This window comes from Ammospiza caudacuta, chromosome 8 (genome assembly GCF_027887145.1).
Source record: "Ammospiza caudacuta isolate bAmmCau1 chromosome 8, bAmmCau1.pri, whole genome shotgun sequence".
Lineage (NCBI taxonomy): Eukaryota > Metazoa > Chordata > Aves > Passeriformes > Passerellidae > Ammospiza > Ammospiza caudacuta.
The window spans coordinates 30,007,461-30,021,886 of NC_080600.1; the positions used below are offsets into that span (position 1 = coordinate 30,007,461).

At 37.1% G+C, this 14,426-nt stretch overlaps 1 protein-coding gene across 1 annotated transcript in view; it reads left to right on the top strand.

Annotated features, from left to right (window-relative positions):
* MAP3K2 (mitogen-activated protein kinase kinase kinase 2) overlaps nt 1–14,402 on the top strand; it is a 47,347-nt gene extending 32,945 nt beyond the window's left edge. Inside the window, exons 12-17 of the mRNA XM_058809176.1 lie at nt 1,109–1,315; nt 2,046–2,194; nt 3,216–3,347; nt 4,514–4,643; nt 5,730–5,907; nt 7,617–14,402. Of these exons, the coding sequence (XP_058665159.1) occupies nt 1,109–1,315; nt 2,046–2,194; nt 3,216–3,347; nt 4,514–4,643; nt 5,730–5,907; nt 7,617–7,842 (1,022 nt within the window). The 3' untranslated portion in view covers nt 7,843–14,402. The remainder of the gene's footprint in view (nt 1–1,108; nt 1,316–2,045; nt 2,195–3,215; nt 3,348–4,513; nt 4,644–5,729; nt 5,908–7,616) is intronic.
* The last annotated feature ends 24 nt before the right edge of the window (nt 14,403–14,426 follow it).

Below are 14,426 nucleotides of genomic sequence, written 5' to 3' on the forward strand. Positions count from 1 at the left end.
CTGAAGATAATTTAAGTGGACATCCCCAGCAGTTTATCTTCCCCTTTGATGAAAAATCACTGATAACTGCTCTGAATCTGTCTTGAGTATAATCTGCATAGTAAGATGGTCTGCAACACTTCATAAGTTAGCTTGTGAGAATGTCCCATTGAAATGGGAAAATAGGATTAGCTAGATGAGACAAACCAATTATGACTGGTTTATCACATTTTTATCTTTTCAATGGTGAATAAAACTGCTTAATAACTTGTTTGCATATCTTTCTTGGAATTTAAATTGTCCAGACTAGTATATAAGGCTAAGTCTACTATTTCAGAGATATTTTATCTACTTTCTTTAGTCCTCTGAGAACTCCTCCTCTGGTGTAGTACCTAATGAATCAGAGACTCATTCAGTTATTGCTGAGTTCTCTAGAATGAAACTTAATCAAGAGATGCTATTCTAAAAATAGTTGTGTTATCTAAATAGATTAACATAAATTGTATTAGTCATCTGGTTGTAATTAACATGTTGAAGATCAATGCTCTGTTTTTTCATTCTGATGCTGTAGCTATCTCCAAATTTTGCATTGCTTGTGTTTTGATTTTTAAAATACTTTTGTGGTCTTCCTGTTTGATTCCAGGTGTCAGTCTTTCTCTGAATTAAGTACTTTCTAGTTTACAAAAGGAAGCGGCTGGCTTGGCCCTACAGCATTGTAAATGTGTATTTTATTCTCCTAAATATCAGAAAATTGGTATTTGCACATTTAATAGAGCAATAAAAGCAGAGGCGTGGCGTTTTCATTCCTCCTCTTATAGGTCTCCAGATTTTCCAAGCATGTTGATTATATTTCAAAAACTTCCAGAATTTGGTCCCAATTTTAATCTCTTAAACACAAGATTTTGATTCTGTCTAGTCCTTAGATACATCTGTGATGAATGTTTGTTTCCTTCCAGGTGGAAAGTTCATGATGATTGTAGTCCAGTAAACTTCGTGATGATTGTGGCTATCCTCTGCTGTGGCAGATCTGAATGAGGCGATGTAGAGCTCATAAAATATTTGCATGCAGACATTTCTTTCCAGTATCTTTTTGTACTGTAACTTTTGTGTTCTGTGTTTGTCATTGAAGGTCGTAAAACTTTTCCAAGAGCCAGAAGGACTCAGGGCAACAGCTTCCGATCCCCGGTCAGTTTCAGCCCCACTGATCACTCACTGAGCACCAGCAGTGGGAGCAGCGTCTTCACCCCGGAGTACGAGGATAACCGCATGAGGAGGAGGGGCAGTGACATTGACAATCCCACCTTGTCAGTCATGGACATCAGCCCACCCAGCCGCTGTAAGTTCTGCCATTTGGTGAACCCTACTGTAAAACTCTTACTTTTCAGGTATATCATGTCAAAACCTAGCATGCCATCCAAACACATGCCATTAAATAATATGTTTTTGTCTCTCTAATAAGCGAAGGTCAGGACTATGCTCATCAGTATTTTCATTGCTTACCTTACCAACCTCCATGTAGACTTTCAATTGGAATTTACATCTGTGATAACAAAACATTGTAAAAGTGATTTCTTAGACTTTAGGACCTGAGAAGGATTTTGTAGGTTGCAATTACTATTTATTTTTGCAGATCTTGGTCATGTTTTCAGTTAAACTGTAAATTTTTAGTGGTACTGCTTCAGACTTGTGGTAGAATTTCAGGTGCAAATATACTTTGTGATGACTTCAGTAGCTCATACCTTGTAATTATGCCTCTCTCTTTTTTTTAAAAAGAAAGCTGTTTGTTTAACATTCTTTTTCTGTTTTTCATATTAGCTATTGCTAGTTGTTTTAAGGATGTCTAGTTCTACCACAACTTATTTTGTGAATAAGTTTAAGTAGCTCATGTTTTCCATCTTACAGGGAGTTTTATTGATCTTGGTAATTTAGATAGTGAGGTTTAGGATGCACAGTCTCTGTTGTTGAAAGAGTAGTCTTTTAAAAAATAATTTTCTGTGTATTCCAGTTTTTCTCGATCAGCTGAATAACAAGCTCATTTGAAAACCAAAACATACTTATATTTTCAGCACCACGAGCTCCAACTAACTGGAGACTTGGTAAACTGCTGGGTCAAGGTGCCTTTGGCAGAGTGTATCTGTGTTATGATGCTGACACTGGACGAGAACTGGCTGTTAAACAAGTTCAGTTTGATCCCGATAGCCCCGAAACCAGCAAGGTAAGTGACACCAAAGAGACACCTTGGAAAAGGCTCCTGCTGAAGTGGTGGGTTCTAGACCAGGCTCACTTTCTTTTCCTTGAACAGGATGAACATGTTTTAAACCATGTTGTGATAGGAAACAATGTCCTTGTTAGGAATTCTGTTTTGTTTGTACTATAGAAAATTAGTCTGCTTACCTGATTTTAATATTGCATCACATTTAAATTTTCAGACAGATCCTTATGCTGTGAAGATGCATAATTTGATTTGGTGTCGCCTCGGTCTCTAAAATCAATCTATTATGAAGTGTACTCTGAAATAGATAATTAGTTATATTAATAGGAATTGGAAGAAGTTACATTTATAAGCAGAAAAAGCTGTACTAATATAAGTGTTCCCAAAAACAATTTGCCAAAAAGAAATTTGGTTTGGCTATGAAGACAGTTTGAGATTCTTACCTACTTCCTGTTTGCAAAATTTCTAGTATTTTGGATGGCTCCAGAGAAAGCACCAGCTGTTAGTGGTGCATTTCATTATTACAATATCAAGTGCTAATCAAAGGCATTTTTAATTTATAGTCTATTATCCTGGAAAAGTTAAGAATTAATGCTAATTATTCCACCACAAAGATTAAAATGTGGGGTGGTTTTCTGTGCTTTGTTATTTGGTTTTTTACCCAAGTGGAAGTGTATGGCATGTTGCATAATAATCACCGACCTCATCAGCATACTGATATCTGCTGTGCTCTGAAACAAATATAGCTTTTAAGAAAAGAGAAACAATGAAAAACTAGCAAAACTTTCCCAAAGATAATGCATAGAAAAGCCATAATTTTGCTTGTTTTTAATTACCTCAGTTTAACGTTGATATTTTCTTGTTATAAAATGCAAAAACTTTACATTAGCTGTAGGCGTATTTTGTTACTTAGTTTGCATAACACTTTGATATGTACACACTGCTCTGCTTGAAAAAATTCAAATCCAAAATCTTAGTTTTACTACATCAAGCATGGTTAATCTGTCCTGTTTTGTCCTTTCAGGAAGTAAATGCACTTGAGTGTGAGATTCAGTTGCTGAAAAATCTGCTGCATGAAAGAATTGTTCAATATTATGGCTTCTTGAGAGATGCACCTGAAAGGACACTCTCAATATTCATGGAGTACATGCCTGGGGTAAGAAAGAAAGCTCATCCACTTCAGCCATCCATAGTGTGCAGTGTGATGAGCACCCAAGCATTCAGCTTTGCATAAATGCACACAGATATTTCAAACTGCCAAATCAAAACCACCAAAGATGGGTACTGACAACTGCTTGCAACCTCCTGTCTTCTCCATTGGTTGCTTGAGTTCTCAGAATTACAGTGGTTTGTACAAAAGCTCTTTGTGTTTGGTTTTGGTGTAAGTGGTGCCTGGCAATGTCTTTGAAAAGGCAATATTATCATTAGTAAACTCTTAAATCTCCCTGAATTTTATTGTTTTGTTTTGCCACACTTCAAGTATTTCTGGAATACAAAGATTAGCTGAGATGGGGGTGAGAAGAAGTGCATTCAGAAAATAATTTTGGGGCTTGCTTCTTGTGTGGCACCTAGTACATGCTGAACTGCTGTTCTTCTTCTTTGTTAGGAAATATTATAAGGTCAGAAAACTGTAGAGTTTCATTTTCTCACCAAGTGGTGTCAGCAGAGCTAAACAAAATGTGCTCCTATAAAAACAGAGGCTCTATATTTCTGGAGTATCTCTGTATTTCTGAATAGTTACAGCAGTCTACTTACTATGAGACCCTAGAGAGGAAAAGCAGTGTCTGGGCCTTGGTTTCTAAGTGGTGGTGGGGGTTTTTTTGCTTCTTCATTTCTTTGAGTTCTTGGTCTTGTTTTGTGGGATGTCTTGAATTCTTCTGACATTTGGAGAAGTGACAGAAGTAATCTTAGCAGTTTGTAACTTCATGTGACAAAGACAGGTTATACAAAAATAGTTGCAAAACTATTTTTGAAGAAGTTTTGATTTAATCTTATTTTAAGCTAAGATTTGCTTACCTATTATTTTTTACCACCCTGTAGGACATGGTGGTTATTTTCTTGACAATGTTTGTTTCTGAGTATAAGCTAACCCAAAGGGCATGTGTTATGTTCATCCTGAGTGTCACCCATCAAAAACTTCAGGAGGCTGTTTAGGGGGCTGTTCTCTTTCTGTACATTGTAGTGGAACTATTCAGCTGCTTGCAAGTTTTAAGGTTAAATCAAGAAGAATTGTAATTTTAAATGTCTGTGTTTCAAGCATAAATGTAATTGAATTTCAGTTGAATTCTAGAAGTGTTAGTGCTTTATGCTTCTGTGCCATAGGGTTCCATCAAAGACCAACTGAAATCATACGGAGCGCTCACAGAGAACGTGACTCGTAAATACACACGGCAGATTCTGGAAGGAGTTCACTATTTGCACAGTAATATGATTGTCCATCGAGATATTAAAGGTAATGAGAGTTCTGTGCACAGCTCAGTGCTCTTTATTACTGATCCTTTTCCAATCTTATGTGAAGCACTAAAATGCAATTATGTTTGAAATACCAAAATACTGACTTAAAATCAGTGTGATTGCTTTCTATCTTTTAGTCTAGTCACTGTTGTAACCTGGGGAAGGAAAAATAAGCAACTTTATGATGTCCTAGCAGAGTTCTGGCAATGTTTCTTCAGTCTTCGTCTGTAAAACAAGCAGGATAAATTCCTTTGATTTTATTTTACTATTTTGCTATTAATTGATTAATAGCATTAAATATATTGGAGGATTATGTCATCAGAAATAGACTGTGCAGAGAAAAGTGTCATGACTTCAGAGTTTAAATTTACAGAGTTTGGTTTCATCAATTATATAGAAATTAACCAGCACTTCACTGGTACAAGAAGTGACCGACAGAGATCACCTGCCTGATCAGACGTATTCCATTTTACTGCTAGGAAGCCTGGTGTAACATCTACTTTTTGCAGACAGGTGCAGGTGACTTGCAAGTGTTGCATAAGCAAGTTGTGAATATGTAGGGAGATGGTGATGTGCAGAATAGGTGTGTTGAACACAATGCTCTTGTATTCCATAATACTTTTACCATTTTTCTGTTGCTTTGTATCAACAATGCTTTGTTCCAAAGCAGGTTGAGATATCACAGTCAATTTGTACATCTTGTGCAGATAACTGTTTTGAATAAATCTATAACACAGTTTGAGGTTTTGCTTTACAATAGTATGGGAGACATTTTCAGTTGTGTGGAAATTGTTTCCCCATTTCTTTTAATTTGCCATGTGTAGCACATTCCTTATTTTGTCAGGAGGGCTTTACAAAGGGACTGCCCCTTCCTGGAAAAGGCCTGGATGCAAACCAGTGTGAGCAATTCATTATTTTCTGAACTCCAGAAGACTAGTAGGAATGAGCAGAGAAAGTAAATTCTCTGGCTTGAAATCCTAGGTTGATGTTGAATTGTACCACTGTATCCAAACTTCTTTTACTGTTTACCACACCAAAACCTTGAGTCTTTTGTGAAGGTAATGCTGTGTTCCCTTCCCTCCAGGAGCAAATATTCTGCGGGACTCAGCAGGCAATGTGAAGCTTGGTGACTTCGGTGCCAGCAAACGGCTGCAGACCATCTGTCTGTCTGGTACAGGAATGAAGTCTGTCACAGGGACTCCCTACTGGATGAGTCCTGAAGTTATTAGTGGAGAAGGGTACGGCAGAAAAGCAGACATCTGGTATGTTAAACCCCTTCTCCACTGAAAAGTGTCATTTCATTTTCAATAGAGAGTAGGTGTTTGTTATCTGAAGCTGCTGCAGTGTTTCATCCTGGGATTTAAGCTGAAGAAGGTGGCAAATATGAACACTGACAGTCATTTTTGGAGAGTCTTAACACTGAAATTTAATTTTTCACATGGCAGTTTCTCAGCCCATCAGTTTAAACATCATAAGAGAATCCTTTCAACTGACCTTGCATGAAGTTAGGATTACCAAACTGTTTGTTAGTTCTGGAGAGGTACTGACTGAAAGCAATGTGTGAAGCTTTGAAACATCAGTTCAATGTGTTGTAATGAAACTTCAACACCAAAATACCTTTGATGCAAGGCATAAAATAAAATGCTACTCCTCTAGAAATTGAACACTTCAGAGTGAATTTGCCAGATTTAAAAGGGAGTATAAAAAAAAGATTTGGTTTAAGTTATTATTAAATACATAAGAACTAAGGAGGAAAGGTAATTTGCAAAAATGAAGGTTAGTGAAACATTGTATATGCCACGGTCTAACATGGCTCCTGCCCAGTGGACTGATGACTTTGGCAATGAGACCCCTTGCACTGCAGGTGATCTGTCAATACACAGTAATGGGCCGGCAGCAGCAGACAGGCTGGAGTAGTAACACTGTGTGTTTAAAAAGGAACTACATTGTATCCAAACAAAGGCAGTACTTTCAATTTCAGGGAAATTACTTTAGGCTACTTCAGATTATTTGGTGGTTACTCTGATATAAGTGAAAAATAGGTCCACCTTATAATATCAAGCAGTTCGTTTGTTCAAATTTCAAATATTGGTATGAAGGTTATTGTGTATTTCTTGGTGAAAACTTAATAAAAACTACCAAAGTTAGACAGCTGTCAGTCAGTTAATCCTTATTGTGCAACATACATCTATTTAAGTACAAAGCTTCTTGCAAACATCTTGAAGAACATTCAAACTTTCGAAAAATTGGAAAATTATTCCAGCCTATCCATTTTGCAGTATTGTTCACTTGTTATTGAAAGATGCTGATCTTTAAGGACTTCTGGAGCAAAGTTTCTCTGGCCCTATATATGCCCTTTTGCCTTCCTAAATTCTTTAAAATTGTTCCTGAACAAAGATTGTTTAGAAACTTAAAATTTTGTTTGTCCATCTAAATATATTTTTAATATCCTTAACTAAAAGAGAAGATACCTTGAAAGTAGGGCTTTTGTTCTTCAGCTGCCATATTATGTTTCACACAATTCACTGGTGATAACTTGTGTATTTCTAATGAGCTGTCACCACACGTGACATGCATGGAGCTTTCCTGATGCTTTGCATTTCTGTTCAGCCTCAAGGAGCAGGAAAGCTTCCAAGTGCAATGCTGAGTGAGTGGCCTGCTGAGCACTGGGTGCTGGCAGTGCCCTATGACAGTTAGTATTGCCTGGATAAATATGTAATTATCCCTTCATTGAGGTAGTAGCTTTCAGCCCAGGGAAGTGATGAAGTGGAGACATTTGTGTAACTCTGAGGTAAAGGTATAGCAGTACATGCTGGTGTGTCCCAATGCCTGTTTCATGCTGAAGTTACCCTGTAGTATTATGTGGACCCTGCTTATATGTGATATTTTAGTCCCTCTTTGCTGTTTCCTGTTTTCCTGGGAGGCCATGACTCTGTTGTAACCTGCTGTTTCGCTTCTGCCTCTGTTTCAGGAGCGTAGGTTGCACAGTGGTAGAAATGCTCACTGAGAAGCCCCCGTGGGCAGAGTTTGAAGCCATGGCTGCCATCTTTAAAATTGCCACTCAGCCAACCAACCCCCAGCTCCCTCCTCACGTCTCCGACCACGCTCGGGATTTCTTGAAACGGATTTTTATCGAGGCCAAGCTGCGACCGTTTGCAGATGAACTGCTGAGACACACGTTTGCACACTATCACTAACACCTGCCTCAACTCAGCTTGCATCTACTGCATTTATTTTCTATTTGACTGCACTTTTATTTTTTATTTTTTACAAAGAAAAAGGAGAAAAAAAGACAAGAGAGAGAATATTCTCTTGAATCTTTGTTTCATTTAGATTGTAAACAATCTAAAATTTGTATCTAAAATGAGAATCTTCTCTTCCCCCCTCCCACCAGGACTAGAACTTTTTGTTTCTATAATGTACTGATGTGGTTGATGTAGATAAAGCACTTTAGTACATATTTGTTCCTTATTTAAAGAGGAAAAAAAATTACAAATGCTTGGACAGTCAGGAACTGTGTGACTTTTTCTGACACCACTGACTGACTCAGGGTGCAGGGAAAAATAGACATGCAGCTAATGGACAAGAAGGTTACTTCTATGTGATTCTTATCTATATTGTAGGTACTTGCAGCAGAGAGTTCTAAGTTCTTACTGTATTTTAGCATTTAATCAGCTTCTGGAATGTACAGTTTAAGCAGGAACATGTGGTTCTGAGAGTTAATTGATGAAGCTGGAAGAACTTAGAACTCTTTGTGCAGCAGCATGTCTAGCTGGTACTTCTATGTGACCAAAAGAAAATAACAAAAACGAGCTCAAAACTGATGTACTAGTTAGAGGTTTTGGTGTAGAATTATTGTATTATCTTAATATGAAAATAATTACAGGTGAACAGATTATGGGCCCAGACTTCTAGAAACTACTATACTGCAAAGGGGAAATTTTCCATGCTAGACAAGGGTCAGCTATTGGATGTAAATAGTTAGGAGAATGCCTCCTGCTCTATCTGCCAAAGAGAACCTCTGTTGCATAAGCTTTGAGGGAGACAGTTATCTTAGCTGATAAAAAATACTGATGTTGAGGGTCAATTCTCCTCCACAGTCCCATGAATGGCTGCAAGGGAAAGGGAATGACTAATCCTTGTGCAGTATATGAGTTACTGGATTCAGAATGAGCTATAAGAAATATTTGTAAAGCTGTTGAGAGGCGCTAGGATGGAATGTATGTCAACATCAAGTGCCTGAATAATATAAAATTCTTCCCATTCTGCACTAAAAAAAATTGGTTTAGTAATGCAGGTCAGTCTAGGATGCATTGCAAATTCCTGAAATAAAGTCAAACATCTCTTAACATCAGGAAAGAGTCACTGAGAAAGCGAAGATTCCAGTTACATTTTTAATAAGGTTGCACTGATGAATCCTATGAAGAAGGAGGCACAGCACAGAAAATTGTACAAAGAACAGGCCAAAAGTACAGAGAGCCAGCAATTAAATAACATGAGTGTGAATATTCCAGCCTGATAATCCAGATTGGTATTTGTCAGATTTCCAGCTGTCATAAAGTGTACGTGAATTACTTTTTATATTTCTGAAAGAGCATAATAAAAGAATTAAAAATCTGAAATAATGCTTCTCAGCTGAGAAGCCCAGGTACTGATCAGGTGTAGTGAATAACTGTCTTTTCACAATAGAAAAATCAGACTCTCATATTTTTGTAGAAGAACAGAACATAGATAATTTAAAGGGGCATTTGGAAATAAACTATTGGACAACAGAACTGAAATAATGTTTACTGTTTTGGATGATTCATTGCTTGCTTTTGTTGTTTTTTAAAGGCAGAGCAGGCTGGTACTGTTACCCTTGTCCAGTCTGACAAGGCTCTACCTGTTCTGCATCTTTAGAGGACTATCAGGTTTACAAAATGCATGGGGACAGAACCATAAGCTTACCCATTCCCACAGTCACTCACATATGAGATTTCTGAATTTATTCTGCTGAATTCCATATGTTTTACCAGAGCATAAGCAGGAGTAAGGATCTATCCTAACCACTTTACCTGTAGGTGGAGTAAGAAAGACTTTTTTGTGGCCATCTCTCCAGAAACTGAGAGTGGTGATTTCTTCAGCTTATGTGAGTATTTTACCCAACTTAAAATTTTCTTGGTCAGGGTACACAACTGTGCAAAGTTTCCTGAGCACAGGAGGAACTTCATACCAGGAAGAGTGTTAAAGGCTGAAAGCAAAGGCAGCTTGTACTGACTTTTTTTTTTCTCTGTCACTAGATAAAAGCTATGAAGCAGCCTTTAAGAAGAATTGGTATGTACTCTGCTGTAAGGGGCCTTTGCTTTATAAGCAAATTTTAGTGACAGTAGGAATGGGAAGTTTAATGCAGAACCTAATAGTTTATGTAGGTAATTTTCAAGATCATGTAATTGAAATTATTAATTTCAGACTAATAAGGTACCAAAACCAAGGTGAAAATGTATATAAAAATCCATAGTGGTCAGTGATTCCTGAAAAGGTAAGGAAATTTTATATTACCAAAAAAGGACATTAAAGGGAAAATGTAACCAGGTTTATCTGTAGCATTCATAACATTTAAATATACTATTCTGAAGAGAAACTGCACTCTCTGAAGCTTGAAAATTTTCAGAATCTAGTTTTCTTATAATGTGACCTTTCTGTGAGACAGTGCTGGATCATGTATATTGCAATATCACTTCCTTGTTGTGATTTTTAATTACTGAACAATCAAGTTTGCTGCTTTTGTGCCTTTTCTAAAAAAAAAAATGGCATTCAGTCATGACAACGGTCAGCATTTTGGAGCCAGGAAAAAAAGCAACTTTCAGAATGCATTTTTCATCATGTCTTTAGCATGTCAGAAAGCTGTCAATGTAAAGACTGTGCTTCTTAAATGAAGTTGACATTTTCCAGTTTGAGTGATTCTAGTAAAATTTTATAAATTTAACCAAGGTTAGGCTTGAGCTAGTTTTTGCACCCTAAAGATAATTTCTCTATTGACTTAAATAACTTACAGTAAATCAGATGGTTATTAACACAAATATTTTAAGCTAGAACTAATTATGAAGCTAAATCAGACTTTTACCAAGAGGTTGGCTATTACTTACCTCTAGTGGGGTAATGTAGTAAAACAACCTATATACAGGGTTTGTTAAACACTTACAGGGGATTGTGGGGTCATGGTGAATGACCCCTCATTCTAGAATTTGTGAGGTTGCATGGAGTTTCAAGCTTTAAACTCCATTGGGAGAGGATTGCAAAGCCAAGATCCCTACTCACAACTTCTTGTATCCCGCTTAAAAAGCCATCAGCATTTTAGAATCATGAATTGGTCTTAATTATTGAATCCAATTATAAAAAAATTCCAGTGAAAGCAATACTGCTTCAGGGATGGTTTTCTGTAAACAGCATGATGAAGCTGTACTCCCAAAAAATAAGGGTTGAAATTCATGGTGAGTATTTGTATTTTCAAAAGTTTTACTTATCTAATGATTTTTAGTATTCTGTCTGTTGCACATATTAAGTGAGGAAGGCTACTTCTGTGGTATGGTTTTAATGGTGTATCTAACAGCCCAGTTAGAGCATGACTCAAGGTTTCAGTTGTGTTGTGTTAAAGAAAATTGCTTATTTTTTATTTGGGGGATAGAAATATCCATGGAAGAACTCATAAACCTATGGATCTAATAATTGCATAGTTAACTCTACAGTCTTCTTTTCTTGACAGTTTAAATATAGTATTAAAACTTCGAACTTGATTTCCAATTAGAATTGTAGCTAAATAGTCCTTTCAGTAAAACAAAATGAAATGTTTGGGGTTTTTTTTAGCTAGTGCCTTTTTCTCTGTATGCCTTAATTTGGTTCATGTTAGAACACCATATTGAAATTGTCATACAATTCCATGTCACCAAAGCAGTCTTAGAGATTGGGTTTTTTCAAAGTGCCCAAAGCAGAGCTTGCCTAACTGCATTGAAAAGTGTGCTGGAGTTACAATCTGTAGCAGACATTTAAATTCAGAACTTGAAAGTGATTTTTGGCTTCCTGTGCTAATACACATTTTGTATTTGCATTCTGGATATTGTACACCAGTGTACATGCCAGAAAGAGGATTTGTCTGCATGCACAGAAGTAACTGGATTGTCAGGATTTGGCTTCCTGGCTCTGGGTACCAGACTCTGCAGCAGAGTTTCTTACTGGGCTTGAAAGCAATGTTGGTACATTTGTAAGTGTGGTACTATATTAAAAGCTGTTTACTTTCAGTGCACAGGAATTTGATCTGTTCAAGCAAACAAACAGATTTCTTTCTTGTGCTTTTTGGATAATCCTAACCCTGCTGTTGTCTTGACTGAAAGCCTTGTAGCACCCATAGGTACAGTGCAGTACAGCAAGCCATTCTTTTGGACAGCATAGAGCTATGTCTAACTGCAGCTTCAGAGACTTGAGAAAATTGGTCAGATCTACAGTTATTTATAACCAATTTCTTACTTTTTTAATCTTGACAGACTGTGTCACGCATATAGAGAAGTATATAATGTGTGTGCTTGAATGTAAGTCCCTATGGTGTTTCTGGAAAAGCGAAAGTATTGCCGCCAGTGTCATTTCCTCCTGCTGGTTACTTGCTGTTGTGTGGCAATGCCAAGTCTGCAGTGTGAATCACATACAATTACCAAAGCTTTTCTATCCCATATACATATAGCCAAAAGTGATGTTTCATGTCTCTTATAAATAGTGTGTATCCACCAGTAAGCTGTTGCTGACTGAGTAAAGCAGGTACTAGTAAAAAGTGATAGACACTGCCCATATTTCAGACATGTGGGTGTTTATAGTTGCTGTTTGATATGCAAAACTCATGCTTGTATTAAAATGAAGAGTTTTCTTTTTAAAAGCTCTTTCTAATTTAATCTTACTGTTGTCATTCTAAAATTACTGCATAAGCTTGGTGACTAAAACCTGGTGACTTCTGTAGCTGGGTTTGAGCCTTGGGACATGTCAGGAACACCGTGAAGATAAAATTGTGACCTGATCTGTTTTGTACACCATAGTGAGAATGTTCCAAAGCTCTGGGAGGTGGTCATTCCTCTTTATGTGACAGCCAGATGTCACCCACAGGTACTTGGGTGTGGGTGCTGCCTTCAGGAGGAGCCGCTAATGTGCACTGAGGGGTCAGACAGGTTTGCTATCAAGCCAAGGTTTCTGAATCAAAATCTGTGATCAGAAACAAAGGAGCTCCTTTCTCACTTGATATCCCCCACTTGGCCCACACCATTTATTTTTCTTTCTAGCTGGCAAAGCTCAAGTCCTGCATAGGTGGTAGCTCCTGAGTAAGGTGTCCAGCTTTAGACCAGGGAGCCCATCACTTGAACCCAGGATGCTGCAGCTCCCAGTTTGCTGGTGCAGTCCTTGGGTTTCCTCTAGCAATATATTTGTATACAGAGTAGAGAGATAGATGGGGTGGAGGAAATGATATTTCTCATGTTTCAGAGCAGTCACATCTTGGCTAGGGCTTAGTTTTCAGAAACTTATTTGAAAGGGAGAAGACCTGGATTAAACGGCATAAAAAAGCGTATCTCATGGTTCAGCCCTTATGTTGAGTCCACAGGTACGGATTGGAGGTCAGGGTCTTCTTTTGAGAAATAAGGAAAAGGATACTCCAGCTCATAAGTGGATAGTCATAGGAAATACATCAGAGCTTTTTTGTGCTTTTTACCTGAAAACTAGATGATCCTTTTCCCCCAGAGGTTTATAAAATGTGGATATATAAACAAGGATTGCATTTTCTTTTCTGAACAGCCATTAGATTGTCAGTTCCCTAGTGTTTGTTTCTTGTTAATACCAGTAAAAGAAGGTAGTGTCACCCTAAAATTGGAATGGTTTATTAAAGCATAGTGTCTGTCATCTCAGACCTCACAGGGGTTGTATAATGGAGTATCACTGTAAATATGTGGAGGAGGCGTAGATTAATTGGAACGTAGGCTTTTAGTTTTCATGAAGCTATGAATAAAAATTTGTAAATTTACTCTTGATCTAATGTACATTTTTATGTAGTCATTAAATTCTCTATTTAATCTATCAGTTTCTCACTGTAAATGTTTTTACTCTCAGTTGAATGCTGGGCACAGTTTGTAATGTATGTACACAAAGGTGTTTTTTTCTATCAACGTTGACTTTTTTGCACATTTTTGGAAATATTTAATTTGTACACTGATTTAATACTCTGACCAATTGTCGATGGGTGTATGAGAATCACGTGTGTGTGCAATGTACTACTGTCTGGATGTATGGGGTTTTTTATTACTTTTGAGATGTTGCTGCCAGTAACTGCACTGCTGTTGCTGCTTTACATGGAATATCTTGTGTATAAAAAAAGATAAAAACAATTTAAAAATTAGGTTATGGTTACCATGGTTGAGGAACTCAGGAGTTGGGCATTGCTTGCTAGTTCCGTTGTCTAACAACCTTCCAAACTTAAAAACAACCAACCAACCCCGCCTTGTAATTCTGTGTATGCATTGAATGTGTGTGTGTATATATATCCCAGTAATCTTATTTCACAATTTCATTTCTACATTTTTATGAACTTGTTTTTTAAGGGTACTATGTTTAGTTAGAATAATTAAATATATAAAAGCTTTGAGAGATGATTTACTAGATAAATATATTTTCAGCTGGCTGATGTTCAAAATATTTTTTTAATTTTTGTTTTTAACCATTCGAAATGTATTTGTATTTCCAAAATCAGACACGAATTGTACTTAGAAATATATTA